This window comes from Arachis hypogaea, chromosome 15, assembly GCF_003086295.3.
Source record: "Arachis hypogaea cultivar Tifrunner chromosome 15, arahy.Tifrunner.gnm2.J5K5, whole genome shotgun sequence".
NCBI classification, from domain to species: domain Eukaryota; kingdom Viridiplantae; phylum Streptophyta; class Magnoliopsida; order Fabales; family Fabaceae; genus Arachis; species Arachis hypogaea.
The window spans coordinates 74,228,035-74,247,335 of NC_092050.1; the positions used below are offsets into that span (position 1 = coordinate 74,228,035).

The following is a 19,301-nucleotide window of genomic DNA, read 5'->3' on the forward strand; positions in this document are numbered from 1 at the left end:
GATGCATGATCGTAGTGAATTTTAGGTGGTTAGGTAGCTAGGATGTGGTTAGTGGATTTAGGCCTGATAATTACGCCGTTCTTGCTGCCTGTTTTATTTGTTTCGCAATTTTTGAAACTGCTGTGATGATAATGCTGTTCATATTCTGTTCTTTACTGTTTAATGTTGTTGTTACACTGTTCAACTTGAATTGCATTCCTTGCTGCAGATTGAGTTTGTTTATTCTGAATTCATGTGACTTACTATTTGTTACTCTTTTCTGCATCCCTTTAATGTCATATGAATTGTTTCTACTGCTGTCTATTACCCGGGAACGTCCAATTTTTAGCGGGAATGCTGCCCGATTTTTTTCAGAAATTGTTTCACTCCACTCCCATTCATGAATTGATTTTGGCAATTTCAAGTTTTGCACTAATTGGTTTCAACCAAAGCAATTCATGAATGAGTGGGCTAGCATTCTTATTCTTTCTGGTTACCTTATTCATTAAATAGCATTATTGATGATTTCAATTTCATTTTACAATTCTTTTCTTTATATGATTTATCATCAATAATTTGCAATATCCACTTGAATGTGAGTTGCTTGTTATTCAAGTTTTCGCAATTTGTGTTAATTAAGAACCACAACACCATGCCACTTACTTTAACCTCACTTTTTCACTATTAACTGCTTTAACTTTCTAACTTCCCTTTTGGTTTTTACTTAACTATTTTCAACCCATTTTAAGGCATGATTACTGTTGTTCCTAATTAACAAAAATTCTGCATATCATAGATTTTGGATTGTGATTTTTATTCTCCAACTTTTAACTTGCATACAATCTAACATTTTACATCTATTTGACTCACTCCATGCTTATATTACTATTTTATTCCTCTTTTGCCCCTCTGTGCTTACATCATTTAAATCCTATCTGCTTACCTATTTTCATGCTTTAGTTTCTTAAACTGTATCCTGGAACTTCTGCTTTTTCAGGATGTCTAAACCCAAAAGCAAAGGAAAGGGCAAGGCAACCACAGGCAAAAGGAAAAGAGGCGAATCTTCTACCACCATCTTAGATATCCTTCATGATGATTCCTGGCGGAAAAAGAATTTTACCCCGCAGGAAAAGGCTTATCAGCTTCTGCCTGCCACAGACCCAGTCAAGTTTGCAACAGATACTGTGAACTCAAGTATCCAGTCTTTCAAACTTCAAGGAATTTATACCTGGAAAAGACCCTCAAAATTCTAGAAGAACTACAACAATACACCTCAGAACAAATTAAACAGAGAGGCTGGTTCTTTCTGGAGAGGAACTTGACTGAGGTCAATTCATCTTGGGTCAGAGAATTCTAGCGTAACTACTTTAAAATGACCCTGGATGCAGTGCAACTCAGAGGGAAGCAGATTCTGGTTACTGAGGAAGCAATTGAAGATATCCTCCAGCTCCTACCTAAATCAGATAAACCAGATGGTTACCAGCAGGCCGAGGAGGATATGAAATTTATGAGATTTGATTGGGACGCAGTGAAGCGGACCATAGCTCTTGATCCTACTATCCCATGGGTCATGGGCAAGTCCACAGTGGCCCCAAAAGGAATCAAGCTTATCTATTTGAATGATGAGGCTCGGCTTTGGCAGCAGATTCTGAGTAACTATGTGATGCCAAGCACTCATGAGACTGAGGTGCCAGCTGCCATGATTACCCTCATTTGGTGTGTGATGGAGGGCAAGGACCTATACCTTCCCAGATTCATCTGGTATTATATGTCCAGGGTCCATGTTCAAGGCATTCTGCCCCTTCCATATTTGATTACTCAGATGGGACGCCGAACTGAGGTGACCTGGGAGATTGCTGATGAGAAGCCACCTGCCGCCGAATGCAAGAAAATTATCCCACACAGTAGGAAGTTCCAGGCTTTGGGCTACAGACCGCCATTTCTCACTGCCTCCGCTAAGGCAGCCACATCTTCTGCTGCTCCTTCAGCCTCTGCTGCACCAGCCACCACCACAGCACCTCCACCTGCTTCAGAGCCCATCTACCACCTCGTGCATCACCTATTTGACTGGTTGGATCAGATGGAGCGCCACAACCAGCAGCGATATGAGAGATCTGAGTGTCGCAGCAAGCGATGCTATGAGCATTTAAAGTTGATGATTCGATCTGGCCACCATGACATCCCCTCCGAACCTGACACCCCTTTTGAGCCATCTGAGGAGGAGGCGGATGATCATGAGGAGGAGGCACGTGCAGAGGCTGAGCAGGCAGGACCTGAGCAGGCTGCTCCACGTCATGAGGAGCCCATCAGATACAGCCAGCAGATCCAGAGGTCCCCCTACAGACAGAGCCTCCACTCCAGCAGGCAGATCTTTTGACACTCATACAGACTGTAGACCCTCAGGCCACCACAAAGACACCAGCAGCACATCCTTCCAGAGATGCCACTTCTTCACACCCAGCTTGATAGAGTATCGAGGATGATGCTATTATTTAAGTGTGGGGAGGTCACCATCTCTGGCAAATCTTTTTGGTGAACTACTTTCAGACTCTTTTTATCCTATTTTGTTTATTTTCTGTATTTTTATTTTATTTTATTTTATTTTATCTTATCTTATTTGTTTTTCAGTACTTGCACATTTTTCTTTTGCTGTATCTCTACTTTATTTCTGTATTTTGCACTTTGGTTTATATATATATATATATATATATATATATATATATATATAGTTTAGTTACATTTTTCAGACTCTTTTAGGGTTTATATCTTAGACATTTAGTTTAATTTGCACTTTTAGCTTATTAGTTGTGATATAAAAAATATGGATTAATTAGTTTAGTTTACCCTTTTAGCATATGATAATTTGGTTTAATTGAGAATAAAAAGAGTAAACTAGAAATTTTTATTTTTTCAGAATCACAACAATCCACACACTATATATATATATATATATAATAATATAATATATATATATATATATATATATATATATATATATATATATATATAGCAATAAATGTTGGTAAATTGACAACATTTTTCAAGGAAAATACTTATTTTTATAAGAGCCATTCAAAGATTCACATTGAGTTGAATGGAAACTCTTGATTTCTACTTGCATGATATACATAACTGATATATGGTTTTTGAGCCAAAGAACACACAACCCGTGAATTTTTGAGTTTAATTGTATGGTTACATTTAACCATTAATTTCATTCATGTGTGTTTCGCCATTCTTTTCTATGCTTGTAATCTTTACTTTGTTTCAGTCTATATGTCCAATATAGAATGTATTTACATACTTGCATGTGATTGAGGCCATTACTTGTTTTTGCTCACTCATCCCAAATAAGCCTACCCTTTTATGTCACCCTTGTTAGCCCCCTTGAGTCTTTTAATCCCCTTCTGTTCTATAACCACATTACTAACCTTAAGTAGAAAAACAATTTAAAAATTCCAAATTGAATCTTTGGTTAGTTTAAGGTAGAGATTGTGAATCAAACTAAGTGTGGAAAAACTGTGGGAGCTTGGGTTGATAGGAAGGTATTAACTCTATAAATCATTTGAAAATTGGGAGCATGCTCATGTGAAACCAAAATAATTAAAATACCATGTGCATTGATATGTTGTATTTATGTTTCAAAAAAAAAACTGTTTAATTAAATAAATAAATAAGGGGACAAAATTACCACATTATTAAGTTTAATAAAGAAATTAATGTACATGGGATAAAATCAAAAATAAAATTGGTACATGAGTATGTGATAAGAAAGTGGAAAAATTATGGGTAGCTAGGCATAATTTCAAAAAAAAATTGTATAGAGTATGTATATGTTAGGTGAGATCTTAGACTAATCAAAGATTCAATTTATAGCTCACTTAGCCTTGTATATATACCCTCACCTTTACCTTAGCCCCATTACAACCTTGAAAAGATCTCATGATGTTTGCATGTATACATGAAATATTTGTTGATTGGTTAGATGAAAAATAAAGTTTTAGAAAGCATGACTAGAAAAGAATAGAGTGATTAACCCCAAACACTGAGTGATTAGAGAGTAAACACAAATTCAGTGAGGGTTCAATAGCTCATTTCCATATATCCATGTTTAATTATTAATTGTCTTGCAAGTTTGTAAATTCATTTAACTCAACTCAATTGTGAATGTGTTTTAATATGATTTGGCCTTGGTTGTACATATATGATTCCTTGAAAATATGAATCAAATTAACCACATGTAAGCTTTATATATATAAGTGGATAGTAGGTAGAAATTGCATGATTCATTTAGGTAGCTTGCATTTAGAATAGATTGTATTGCATAAGATTCCACCATTCTACCTTCATTCTTTCCTCTTGGATTTAGCATGAGAACATGCTAATGTTTAAGTGTGGGGAGGTTGATAAATCCCTATTTTATGATTCATCTTGTACTCAATTAAGTGTTTTTATCAATTCTTCACCCATTTATTCATATGATTTGCATGGTTTTACTATTCCTTCCTTATTTTATGATATATGTGAAAACATGTTTCCTATGCCTTAAAAATAATTATTTTAATTATCCTTTATTACCATTCGATGCCGTGATCTGTGTGTTAAGTATTTTCAGGCTTCATAGGGCAGGAATGGCTTAGAGGACAGAAATGAAACATACAAAAATGGAAGGAAAGCACAAAAATGGAGTTTTGAAGAAATGACAGCGACGCGCACGCGTGGACGACGCGGACGCGTGCCTAGCGCGAAATGGCAATGACGCGTATGCGTGGACGACGCGGACGCGTGCATAGAACAGAGCATAAACGATGCGAACGCGTGACAAGGAAAAACTCCAAATGACGTGAACGCGTGACCCACGCGCACGCGTGAAGGATGCTACGTGCAAAAAATTACAGAAGTCGCTCCCAGCGATTTTTAGACCCTTTTTCGGCCCAAATCCAATCCCAGAAACACAGAATAGAAGCCAGAGAATGGGGGAATCAAAACGAACAACATAGACAACATTCATAATTGACAATTTGAGGTTTAGATATAGTTTTAGAGAGAGAGAGAGGTTTTCTCCTCTCTCTTAGGTTTTAGGATTAGGATTTCTCTTAATTTATGGTTATTTCCCCAATTCCAGGTTCAATATTCCTTTAATTTATGTTTCTCTTTTACTTTTGTTTACTTTAATGCTTTTACTTGTTAATTACTTATGTTGCCAAATTGGCTTATGAATCTTTCCATGTTAGATTTGAATATTCTATTTAATATAATTTGAGGTATTTCAGATTTATGATTGTTTTATTCAGTTTATGATGCTTTCAAATTAATTTAGATTTTTCTCATTTTGGTTTTGGTTAAGTAATTGGTAATACTTGAGTTATCAGACTCAACAGTTGATTGAAAATTGGAATTCTCGCTAATTGATTTGGATCGCTCTAAAGCTAGTCTTTCCTCAAGAGTTGACTAGGACTTGAGGATCAAATTGATTGGTCCACTTGACTTTCCTTTATTTAGTAAGGGTTAACTAAGTAGGAGCGATAAACAATTCTCATCACACCTGATAAGGATAACTAGGATGGGATTTTCAATTCTTATACCTTGTCAAGAGCTTTCATAATTATTAAATTATTTTTCTTGCCATTTAAATTACTTGTTCCTTATTTCAAAAACTCAAAAATATACAATTTCATAACCAATAATAAATCATACTTCTCTGTAATTCCTTGGGAGATGACCCGATATTTAAATACTTCGGTTATAAATTTTGTTGGGTTTGCTTAAGTGACAACCAAAACTTTTGTACAAAAGGATTATTGTAAGACCCGGTTAATTAATGGCTAATTAACCCATAAATGAGAATTTATTCTAGAAAGCCAAAAATGTTATTTTTATGGCTTAATATGATAGAGGAGATTGAGACAAGAATTTCGGTACCAATTTTATAGAAATCGGACCAAGATTGGACCGAACGGGCCAAACCGGACCGACCGGACCCAAAGTGGGCCCTTGGCCCAACATAACTAAACCAAAACCCTAGTTTTCAGCACTCTCTCTCCTGACACAACACCAAAACACGCTGAAAATTGAGATGGAAGGGGGAAGAACACTCTCTCAACTTCCTTCTCTCACTTGATCTTCAAACCACCATAACTTTTGATCTAGAGCTCCGATTGCCGCTCCGTTTGCGGCCACGCGTTCACCGTGGAGAGCTCTACAAAACCCATACAATCAATCTTGAGGTAAGCCACGTTTTACTGTTCGAAATTCCAGCCCTTGATTTCGAGTTTCATGAGCAAAAATGTTGAGATTTTGGGTTCTTTGATGTTATAGGACCCAACTCTCTTGAAGGAGAAGGTTAATCTTGTCTCCTTGGACCTTGGGTGTGGTAAGATTCTCAACCCTAGTATAAATTGTTGTTCTATGATGTTTGGGTATTGAGATGTTGTGTATGGATATGATGATTGTGGCTTAGGTTGTATATATGTGAATATTGGAGCTTGATTGGTGATTTTGGAAAGCTTGGAAGAGGGTTTTGTGTGATAAAAATCTGTTCTTGGAGGTGTTGATACCTTGAGAGCTTGTGGACAAGTGGTTTGGAAGTACTCCGGTTGAGCTTGGGAAATCGGCTAAGGTATGGTTTCGGTTTCCCGTATCTAATATGTAATGTGGTAGGAAATACTTAGGCTAGAGGCCCTAAGATAGGCATTGAATTGTTGGTGTTGTTGAATGGTTGAGATATATGATGTGTTCATATATGTGATTATGAATAATGATGCCTTGATTGTGTGATATATAAGAAATGCATGTTGTGATATATGCTTGATGGATGATTAAGGTTGAATTGGTGGGCGGTACCATGTTGATGGTGGGTATGATGTTGATTATATATAGTGATTGTTGATTGGAAATGGTATTATTGGAAATTAGGATGAGAAAGGATGTATGACATGATATTGTGTTTGTCCTTTAGCCATTTGATTGAGAAGTGTTAAAATGGTTGGATGTGGTTTTGAGAATTTTGGTAAAATGACAATATGTGAGTTGAGGATGGCTTGTTGTTGATTTTGGTACATTTTGAATGATTCCAAAGAGAAGGGTTGAAATTGGCATGCTTTGATTGATTTTGAAAAGAGTTGAAAGTGGCTTGTTTTGAAAATGGCACTTTGTGGTTTTGTTTGAAAACATGGTTTTTGGGCATACTTTGACGGGACATAACTTGGACTACGGATCTCTGATTTGTGCCAAATCTGTTTAGAAATGAAATTGGATCCGGGATGTCCATGCCGTTCGAAGAACAGGTGAAAAACGATTTAAAATGAGGAAGTTATGTCCGTCGGAAGATTGGGGTTTGAATCTGTGAATTCTGCAGCTTTTAACTTAGAAAATTTTTAGCAGAATCACCCCCCGCGCGTAGGCGCACTTGGCGCGTACGCGCCGTTCTTCCAGGAAGCGCCATCCACGCGTGCGCGTGATGTGCGCGGGCACGCCGAATGTGCTGTACCCAATGCCCAGCCATTTTCCCGAGAGTTGTGCCAAAGTTGTGCCAGTTTTGTGCCTGGGGCGCAAGAGTACCCACGCGTACGCGTGGCTGACGCGTGCGTGCCGTTTGGCTAATTTTCAATCTGCGCGTTCGCGCGTACGACGCTTGCGCGTCGATGAGTTATAAGGCCATCCGCGCGTGCGCGTGGAGTGCGCGTACGCGTGGACCTGTTTTCATCCCAAAGTTGATTTTTGAGTTTTAAAAGCCAAATTTCTTACTTCTAAGTCTCCGATCTCACCACGTATGTCTTAAATCATTATGATATGCCTAGCATGAGAAAAAGGGCTAGTGAATGTGGTAACTTGCGAGTGAAGCAAGGGGAAAAATGAATGATCATTGAGGATCAAAGATGATTATGTGAGATGCGGAGGATGGCGGTGGAAGTGCTTATTGTGCCATGGGCCGAAGGGCCGTAATTGTTAATGAATTGGCTGGTTATGGATTTAACCGTGAGCCGGATGGCTAGATTATTGCCGTGTTACGGCGGAGCCATGATTATGGCTAAGTATAAATGCATATATGCTGTTGAATGAATTGTGAATGTTTGCACTTCCACCATCGGAGATGAGGGTTTCCCTGGGTAGTACCAGTGGCTAGCCACCACGTGCTCCAGGTTGAGACTCGAAGCTCTGTTAACCCAATGTCGTAAGTGTGGCCGGGCACTGTGAAAGGCCCGGATGAGCTCGCCCCCGTAAATATTCACCAGTGATGGTGATGGATAAATATTCACCAGTGAGGGTGATGGATATGGATCATGATTATGATCAAGTTTATGACGAGTATAACTCGAGTTGGGGATGCGCGACAGAGGGTCAGTCCAATGGTTAGCTACCAGGACTTGTCGGGTTGGCTCTATAACCGACAGATGATATCATCAGCCACTAGGGACAGGCATGCATCATAAGCATACTACATGAATTGTTTGAGATTGCCTATTTGACTGCATATTACTTGCTATTTGTCTAAATGTCTTAATTGTTCTTATTTGTAAATCTCTTGTCTGATATAACTGTGTTTGCTATATTATACTCCTGCTGGTGGTTGGGAGGTCTGAAGGAATTGGAAAGGGAAGTATTAGTTAGACTGAAGGATCTTTAGTCAGTTGCCGCTTACGGTTTAGCTTGTTTATAAGCTTTGATATTATCTGGAGGAAGTTCTAGGATTGCCTTCGGCTTTCCTCTATTATTATGTATTATATATGTGGAAGCTGTTACCGTGCTGGGGACCTCTGGTTCTCACCCATGCGGATTTTGTGGTTTTCAGATGCAGGACGCGAGGCTTCTCGTTGAGGCATGCTGGAGACTTCTGGATTAGCGAAGATCCTTTGTTCTCGGGACTCTGTTTTGGGTTATATATCTTGTTTAGATACTTTTATCTCCATTAAATAATACAAACTGTGATGACTCCTTCTAGAGGGGATTTTGGAGATTAGATTTCTGTATTTGTGTCCCTTTTGGGTTTTCTTTGGGGTTTTCCTTATTTTATCATATGTATATATTGCTATGCTCGAACCGGTTATCTTCGCCGCCGGATTTTGAGTCTTGATATTCCTGTTTTTGATACTCTTTATATATATGATCTTGCGTTAGCTTATCCTTTGCTCGTTGTGTTAGTGATCGGAGTGTTGCGCTTTCGAGTTGCGGTTTTTGTCTACCCCTTTTTCTACAAGGCTCCTAGTTATAATCAATCATTCATACTACTATACGTACTAAATTTTTGTTTTAGAGGTCGTAATACCTTGCCATCTCTGAATTATGACTTAAGCATAAGTCTCTGTATGGTAGGGTGTTACAATTATTGCTTGGTTTAGAAACTATACTTGCAACGAGAATTTATTGTGAATTCTAAACCATCAATCTTCAGTTTGTCATATAGCAAACAAACTTTACTACATGATCCAAACGATTAGCTCTTCCAAGTGCAATTCAACAGAAGAGACGGTCGTTCACGATTCACTACCTTTGGAAGTGCGCAGACTCATCAGAAGCTTGAAATCTCTCTAGGCTTCTTGTTTTGACCTACGAAGAAGAAGCATGAAAACGGTAGTTTGAATGGAATTTGTCAAGCAATACTCAACTTTGGAAGCATAGAGCTTGCCGCAAATCTCTGTTGGCAGTTTTTAAAATTGAGGAATGAGTTAGTCTTCGAGGAAAAATATCAAACTCCATCGTTGTGCTTGAAGGAAGCTAAAAAAGCAGTGAGAGAGATAGACAGTAGAATCAGATGAATTTTTCCTAATTGATTGTAACCCTGTTTGAACTCTGAAGAGGACTTCCCTTTCTGTTGCATCTTTTCCATTTCTAGCCCTTTGTATGTTGTCTGTTTTGGATCTTTCATTGCAATGAAATTTAACTACCTTTGACAAAAAAGTACAAGAAATTAAAACTTTTTCAAATTATACTGGCCATATATTTTATCACATCGGTGAAAAAAGAGCTAAATTAGAAGTTAGAGGACTTACTAATAGTGAATTAGTGATTTGCACCAACAAATTTCTTTGTTATAACTTTGTAAATGAAGATGAATCAATAAGGATTTGACTATAATATTTAAAATTGGAGAGAAAATACGTTTATAAGAAAGAAATAAGTGAAAAAATAATCTAAGGGTATATTTCTCTTTTTACCAAAAAATATTTAATAATTTTTCTTAATTATTATAGAAATTGGTTTTTTTTAATAATTTTAATATTAAAAATCATTTTTAATGATTAAACTTTTTAATGGTATTTTAGAATAATTTTTTCTTTATTTTAATTGTTTTTTTCATTGTGTAACCAAATATATATATATATATATATATATATATATATAATATATGAAGTTGAAATTGGATATAAAATCTTGTAATAATCTAAAAATTTCAAGAAATCAAATTAGTTTAGCTTGGAATCCAATAGTTGTCTTGTCCTCATCTTTTAATATTATCTTTTCTTAAGAAAGAGCAAACTATCAATTTTAATTAAAAAATTTAAATAGTGATAATTTTAGCTATAAAAATTATAAATAATTAAGTTAATAGTTATAAATTAGATAAATTTGATAAAATTATTATCTAAAATGTTCAACAAAATTACCTAACTGATTACATTGTATTTTGGCTAATTTTGTTAAATTAATTCATCTTTGATGAGTATTTAATTAATCTATATTTTAAAATTATAATTATTGGTATTTGGTATTAAATCTTTTCTATCATATATGATAATTTATTCATTGAAAAAAAAATGAAAAATTATATATATATATATATATATAGTGAAGCAATACGAGCCTTGTATTTTATATAGATAGATGTAGTCTTCCTTATCTCTGTCTCACGCCAAGGTTGCAGCAGCAGAGGCTGAGCGAGAGAGGAACCAGTGATGGATTGTTTGTCACTTCAATCGTTCATTTGGATTCCATCAACATCTAAGTATGAAAAACACAGCAACCATCAAAAGAAGTTCCAAATTGCGGTGTCTAAAAGAGACACTGACGCTGAATTTTCTTTGTCCTTTTCTTGTCTTCCTTCATTCAATGCTATTCACAAAACAGTTCCTTTGGCTGCTTCAATCGCAATTCTTCTCTGGTCACCCCCTGGTACTTTTTTCTTAGACCTTTGCTTGTTTGTTATTTCCATAGCAAAATTGTCAAAGACATTACCATAGCAATACCTAAAAACAAATTAATGTTTTTCCCCTCCTGATGAAAAAGTGTTTTATTGAAATTCGAACTTTCTATATTTATCGTTATGGGAAGTATTTGCTTGTTTCTCCATATTCTTCTAGTAAATATTTTGAATTATGTTTGCTCCTCAAAAATGTTGTATATTAATTTAGCCGTTTAATAGATATTAAAATGTATTAGTAATTTAGTCATTTGATGTATATTTAAGTCTCAACTTGGTTGATGATAATTCGAAACCAATTCAATGACATAAATTAAAATTGACTTTAGGTTATGTTGGAAGAAAAAAAACACGAGTTGGTGTTGTGCATTATTTTATGGCTAAATTGAAAATTGATTAAACTAACCGCTTGAGAATTTGTTAATCTTCAGAAGAATATTAATTAAATTCAGCATTTTGTTATAATGCAGCACACGCTGGGTTCATGTCAGGAATGACCGGAATAGAATCTGTTCCTGGTCCGCAGCTTCCTCAGATTGATTTTCTCACTCGCCTAAATGGTTTGATTACTCTTTATTTTTAAGCAATTTGGTAATTGTTTTTGCAACATTTAATATGGTTTATGAGTTATGATCATGCTAGGATTTTGTGAACCATGATGGAAATTAATTGACATTATTGACCTCATCAAAATTTGCAGAGGAAAACCAGAAGAAATATGCTGAAAATGATGCAAGATTTAAATCATCTCCTTTGTTGAAGAAATTGCTTGAGCAATCCAAGTTGAATAAAGAGAAGTAATGCTTTAATACCTGTGTATTGTTTGCAATTTGCATAGTCAAAATCTCATATGTAACAAAGGTAACATACAAAAATAGAGAGATAGGGAACTAATTTTTAATTAATCAATATTAACCAACTTTTTTTTTTAGTTATAAAATTTTTAATTTTTTTAGAACTTAAAATTTAAGATTTATAATTTAAGAATTAAAGTTAAGAGTTTATGATTTAGAGTTTAAAATTTAAAATTTAAAATAAACAAAATAATTTTTAGAAAATTAAGTAGTGTGTTCCTGGTTTAATTTTTAGAAAATTTAAAAAAGTTGACTCCCTAATATTACTCATAGAAAGAATATCTGTAAAAAATTTATGCAGCTTGTGAAATTATACATAAGAGTCCAAAATTTTGCCTGTTTCACAAAAAGATTTGATTCGTTCGACAAATCTTTCCCAAACCTAGGTTATTTTGTTAGGGACATAATAATTTGAAGACATTTTTGTTAATGGTTTGAAAATATTTTATTCTTAACATAATGTTCTGTAGGTAATTTTAGTACTTTATTTAATCTTCAGGAATCGTCGAGAAATAGAGAACAAGTACTGCATACGCGGCGCGGAATGGGGAGTTGGTGATTGCTCAGCAGAGGGATTGACTCCAGAGGAGAGGGAGAACTTCATAGCAATGTTGAAGCAGAATGCTGCAGAATCAGAAAAGTAAGATGATGCTGCTATAGCATTAGGGAAAGAAAAATGTAAACTGTTGTTTATATATTGTGAGTGCAACGGAGGTTTGCTTTGTAGTTTGTAGGATAATGCTTGGCGAGGCAAGTTAGTTCTCCATTAGAATCTTTTTAAACTTTTGTTTTTTGAAACTCATTCATTATTATTACACATTATTACATTTACAAATAGTTTATGAATATGTTAATAGTCAAATTAGTCCGTAAAAGATAAAATATTCTTTAAATTCGTTCCTAAAATATTTTTTCAATCAAATTGGTCATTTAAAGATTATAAATTAATCATATCTGTCTCTTAGTTACTTTATTCACAATTTTTATCAATGATTAATGATGTAAAATGTTAACTGATAGCATACATGACACATAATATGTTCAATTGGACGTTAACTAAATATGTTAATTAGGATTTTTGTAATTGGAGAAAATAACTAAATTAATAAATTTTCATAAATATATTTGGTCAATATTGTAAATCCTGGGTAATTAATAACTATTAGTTAATAAATTAATTAATTTTGGGTAATTAATAACTAATTAGTCAATAAATTAATTATTATTTAAAAAAATTAAAAAATTAAATATTATAGTTTAATGAAGTAAAAATAATTAAAAGATGAATTTCAACACTAATTTTAAAAGTTTTGACCCAAAATTATGCCGAACGAGCTGAACCGATTGGATCGGGCCCATAACGGACCTAAGGCCCAACCCACTCACCCATTAAATATGCTCTTCTTCTTCCCCATATGAATAAGGAAGCACGTTGAAACAAGGGAGAAAAGGGGGGAACATTGCAAATCCTTGGCCTCAATTTCTGTTCGCCACAACTTTCAATCCAGAGCTTCGATCGCTGCACCGTTTGTAACCACGCGATCACCGAACAATTTGGAAGGTGTTTCAGTTTCTTTCCCATCTGCTCACCCCTTCTTTTTTAAAATCTTGAAGTCATTGTGTTGAGATTTTATTGAATTTCAGTGTTTAGGACCGAACTAGCCTTGTAAACTTGCCGGGTCTTGTCCAACTTGCCGGGTCTTGTCCCAATTTTCGTCGATAAAGTAAAAAACCTCTAACCTTTGTAAAATTATTAAATTAGTAAATTCTATATTGATTTTAGTAATGTTGGGGTGGAATTAGATTGTATATATGTGATTTGGAAGCGAATTAGTGGTGTTGAAAGCTTGATTTTGGACTTTAGAGGCTGAGTTGCTGTTGGTGTGTATTTTGGAGCTTGGAACGTTGATGGGACGACGGTGTTTGTGGTGTTCCAGGTTTAGGGAGAAATCGGCCAAGGTATGGTTCTAGTTTTTCGTAGATAATATATAATGTTTCGTCAAAACATAGGTTAAATGTCCATAGGATAGGTCGAAAATGTGAATATGTAAATACCTAGTAACCTTGATGTAAAAATGGAATTATAATGAGAATGGGATGATGAATAATGATTTTGTTAATTGATGAGTTTGATGTTTGATGATGATAACACATAATGATGAATTATGTTCCTCGATTTTGGATTGTTTATAGTAGAAATGGATATAAATAAGTAATTGATGTAATGGGAAGAATAAGGAGTGGTAGTAGACCTGTTCTATACATAATGAGTGTTGTTTTATGGAATAATGCATTGGTTTTGAAATGAAGGTTTGGTGAAAATAGAGGTTTGTGATTTTCATTAAAAATTTGATTTTTGACCGAACTTCGACGAGACATAACTCGGCTTCTGAATCAAACTTTACCAAACTTATTTTGAATAAAAAATGGATCCGTGAAATTTACTTCGATCGAGGAACGAATTAAAAATGATTTTTCACAAAAGAGTTATGCGTGTCGGAAGTTTGGTGTGTAAAAGTACTTTCTGCATAACTTAACAGCTTTTTAACATTTTTAGGGGGCATGCATATGCGAGTGCACACGCAACGCGAGACATTTGTTCTATCCAAGGGGGCTCGTGTACGCGGATAGTGGTCGTCCAGGCGAGTGGGGTAAATCACATCCCCGCGTATGTGCAACATGGCATGCGTACGCAGGACCCTATTTTCAAAAATATTGCATTTTTGTGATCCAAACAGGATTTCAAACTTTTAAAACTCTATTTTTACTCTTTAAGTCTCTAAAACTCAATCTTAAACATAGTGAAGGGGTAAACTTTGAGAGGGTGGTAATTTGAAAGTGAAGCAGGATTGTGAAGTGGTGATTTACGCTTGAGAAGTGCTAAAAACATTGAGTACATGATGCAGTGAATGATATTGAGATATGTGTGACTGGGTAAGAGGCAATGGCATTGTCCTCTCGCTCTGGGGATATGTTGTGACTGCTTCGGATACGAGTGAGACTCTGGGTAAGATGCAGTGGTGTTATCCACTTGCTCAGGGTCAGTGATTGTGATGCGTGGGTTGATGAAGGGATGATAAGTAAGTTTTGAATGAGTATGATAATAAGAGGTGAATGTTAAGATTGGCGATGACTAGTATGGCCGGATTAGCTGAGATTGCAAGGTTCGAGTGTGACCCACTTGCGTGTTACCTCAGAAATTGTGTTGGCGCCTACACCAGGCAAGGACGGAGGTTCCATCCCATTTTGTTCGTGGTTGCGGTGTCGTGATGGGGACGGAGGTTTTATCCCGCCCGTGGTGACAACGAGGGTTACATCCAGCTCATGAGGTTGTCAAGTTAAGATGAAGAATTCTCTCCCTTATCGTGATGTGGATGTGGGGAAGGTGGAAAGGCACTCTCCTTTATATTGTTTTTTCCACATTTTTCTCTGGTTGTAAGGTGGAAAGACACACTCCTTCCTAATACCTCTAGGAGAAGGTGGAAATGCATTATCCTTCGTTAAAGTTCCTCCTGGGGATGCGCAACTTAGAGACAATATCCGGGTTAGCTATGGGATGTGTCAGGTTCTGACAATTTAACCGACGCGTGAACTCACGGCCAGTACGATAGACATACATTATATGCATTTATATGACTTGTTTGAGTGTACATATTTCGGTTTGCCTAATTGTTAGTAATATGCCTATATGATACATGACTTAACTTCAGTATTTGTTTCCTTAATTGTGTTTTACTTGTATACTTTGCTTGTCTATACAACTGAGAGGTCCTTGTCTGGCAGAGAAGTGATGAGGGCTATTCCATTGGAGTTCGGAGGGCTGGAGGAAGCAGGGATTTAAGGGTTAAGTTAGAATTTGAATTATAATTTGGAAACCTTAGATTATGTACCCAAAACTTTGATTCAGTTAAGCCTTTAAAGAATGTTTTATTGAATGACCAATTTAATTGAAAAAATCTTTTAGGGATGAATTTAAAGAATGTTTTATCCTCTCGGGACTAATTTGATTATTAACCTGTTTATGAATGAAAGTTTTCTAAATTCTTATTATCCATTTTACTTTAAGGAGTTTTGCACCTCTTGTAAATCTCTCGAGTAGGTTAAGCTACATGCGGAGGAGAACTTTTGAGATTTTTTCCCCTTTATAAATACACAGATCTAATATATTACGCTTGGTTATAAAGGTATTTTTGTGAGTGTCTATAATTGTAATTAAATTTTAATAATATTAAATTAATAACGTTAATTACAAATGTAACTAATTGGGCCATTGGTTATAAAAACTCCTTAGGTGTTCTATATACAACACGTTCATTTGACGTAAATTATCTTTATATTTTTTACTTGTTGCTCTAAACTTTAATTTTTATTTTCACAACATGTTATTAACATGAATTCTATTTTAGTCTAATTTTATGATGTTAAATATGAAAAAAACATGAATTTTTCATACTTGATATAATATAAGTTTCCAGCTGTAATGATAGAAACAACAAGCACAACACAACATCATAGAGAATGTAGAAGAGTAGGATAGATGATATTTGAGTAAAAATAAAATATAAAATTAAAAAAATTCACAAAAGTGAGAATACTAATGTGATAGTCCTAAATCAGGGAGAAATATATTGAATAGAGTATGTAATGTATAAAAGAAATATAGTAGACATATTTGGCTTTTGAGAGCTCAATTCTCTCTTCAATTCCTAACAAAATTTACAATTCTTTGCCTAAAAGACTTATTGTTTTTTATTGTCTATTTATATCTATCTCTCTCACAGTCTGTCTGTCTCTCTTCTAAATTAACTCTTACAATATCTCCTACTCAGTCTATTATTTTTCTTTCTCTCTTCTTGTAAATATATTGAAAAAGGGTAACTTTTTTATATTGTCCTTAAACATCTTTATTGCTAGGGTGCATAACATATAAACTAGCAAGAATTATTTACAACAAGTACTTGATACTGAAAATCTGAAACTCACTTAGTATCCAAAAAATATGAAAATACCATAAAAAAGTACTAATATCATCAAGTAAAAATAAGACTAAAATACTTATTTTTCTGCATCGTCACTTTCACAAAGGATTAAATGTAAAATACTAAACTATAAAAGATTCACAAGAATTGTGGGTAAATTTAAAAGATAGATGTGATCAACAAAAAATTATATTCTTATGTAAAGTTTGTTATATGTGGATGCACTTAAAGTTACAAAAACATTCTGTAAATAGAACTCTATTCTCTTTATAAAAGTAAGTTCTCACTTAAAGATTTAATTAAAAAGGCATATGTCATATTCTAGCTTCCAATATACTATCGCAATAACAATGTTGTGAAAGGAGTGTTAGAAAGTAATATTTCTATATTATAACCATTATATTATGTGAAAAATGTATGTTAAAAACTTCTTATTTTCTTCAATTTCTACTACACAACTATTAACAATGCTGAATCACATATTACAATAAATTAGAGGTTTATTAATACAAATATATTTACAATTTAGCACAACTATCTAGGTTATTTGAATTTAATCCTGATGTAAAAAATAATGAAGATTAAAGGTGTATAACATTATATTTTCTCCGCCAAATCTATCAAATTTTACCTCATCGAATTGATAATTAAATAGGATTGGAACAAGGATGTTGGTAATACATCTGCGGATCTAATATGATTGATTTGTAGATCTAAATAAATAATTAAATAAAAATAAAAAATTAAAATATATATACCCTTATTTTATTCCTTTCCTTCAATTTTGAATTTCTAATTTTTGAATTAACTCATTTTCCCTTTTATAACCTTAATGCCACAACCTTCCCCTATCCCCATTTCACATACCACATGAGCTCATCTATAAAATTCAGATAAATAATAATTAATTAATTAATAAATTAAAAGTGAGCCAAAAGGGTTAAAAATTTTAAATTTTATAATTTGAAAATTTACTGGTGAAAATTTAACTTAAAAAATTAATCGGAGTGCAAAAATATAAAATAATTGTGAAAAAATACGTACCAGCATTATAATTAACTGTACAGGTTTAAGTCTATCCGATACTGCGTATAAGAAAAATCAAACTATGAAAATAACTAGAAAAATATTTAGAATAAAAATCAGAATACTTATCTTAAAGATTTTAGCTCTAGGTGGGGCCAATGAGTGAAAGGACAAAAATGCTTCTCGCCCACTTAACATAAAAAAACATGTGTAACCCTCCAATTCCATAAAATCACACATTCCATTGAGAGAGCGCTAAGGTCTAACACTATTCACACTAACGTTTAATCTCACTTTTTTTCTCAATCCGGAGCTCTGATCAAAGACCCATTTGTGGCCACGCGATCACCTCATTATCCTCTTCGATTCTATATAACTTTTGCAGTGAGTAGTCACGAGAACTCTGACCCATTTTTGTTTTTCCTGTTATTTTCGAGTTTTTGGTATATGAGGGTTGAAAATTATGATTTTGATGCTTTAGGGGAAGCTCAAGCACAATTTCTAACAAAATTTTGACCCATGATTATGTGGAGTAAGGTAAGAAAACTCAATCCCTCCATTATCTCTAATTTTGAGTAAAAATTCTAGTGTAAATACTTGATAATTTATATAATTAGATTGAATGGAGTAGCTTAGATGATTGGTTTGATTTGGTGCGAGTCGCATGCTTGGTTTGATTGGGGATCACTTGGTGGAGGCTTGTGTATGCTAATTAAAACTTGGGTTTGATCGAAAAGAAAATTCAAGGAATTTGGAACCGCCTTCAATGAAAGTACGGGTTTAGTTTCGGGTAAACATTATGTAACGCTAAGTAAAAACCTAGGTTAGAAGACTTTAGGATAGTGTTAAATTGTGTTTGATGCTGTTGATTGATGTTGGCTTAGGTGAATAATTGTTGAATGGAATTTGTTGATTGAATTTGTGGTTAATTATTTATGGATAATGTAGTATGATTTGTGTGGCTTGATTTACTATTGATGGTTGATATGAAAAATTGGGCCGGAGACCTTATGCGTAAGCATCTTATACCCCCTTTTCTATTATTTTCTAGTTGATTTTAGTTATATTTTATTTATTTTACTTAATTTTAGTGAAAAATTCTCTTTGGATGCTACTTTGAGTTGTTTTAGTGTTTTTATGATTTCAGGTAAAATTCAGAGCAATTTAGCAGAGTTTGGAGCTAAAAAGAAAAAAGCTGTCAGTACCTTCCCTGGGAGCTAAATACCCAACTGGCGTTTAGTGCCAGCAGGGAACTCAGGGCTAGCAACGTTGCACTCCCCTTAGGGCGTTTAACGTCCATCTCTGGCGTTAAACGCCAGCAGCCAG

At 34.5% G+C, this 19,301-nt stretch overlaps 1 protein-coding gene across 1 annotated transcript; it reads left to right on the plus strand.

The window, feature by feature from the left end:
* The first annotated feature begins 10,731 nt into the window (after positions 1 to 10,731).
* On the plus strand, positions 10,732 to 12,805 carry LOC112750300 (uncharacterized). Its single transcript, XM_025798945.2, has 4 exons — positions 10,732 to 11,088; positions 11,587 to 11,676; positions 11,817 to 11,913; positions 12,470 to 12,805. Exons 1-4 carry the CDS (start codon positions 10,872 to 10,874, stop codon positions 12,612 to 12,614), a joined length of 549 nt encoding a protein of 182 aa, XP_025654730.1. The 5' UTR covers positions 10,732 to 10,871; the 3' UTR covers positions 12,615 to 12,805.
* The last annotated feature ends 6,496 nt before the right edge of the window (positions 12,806 to 19,301 follow it).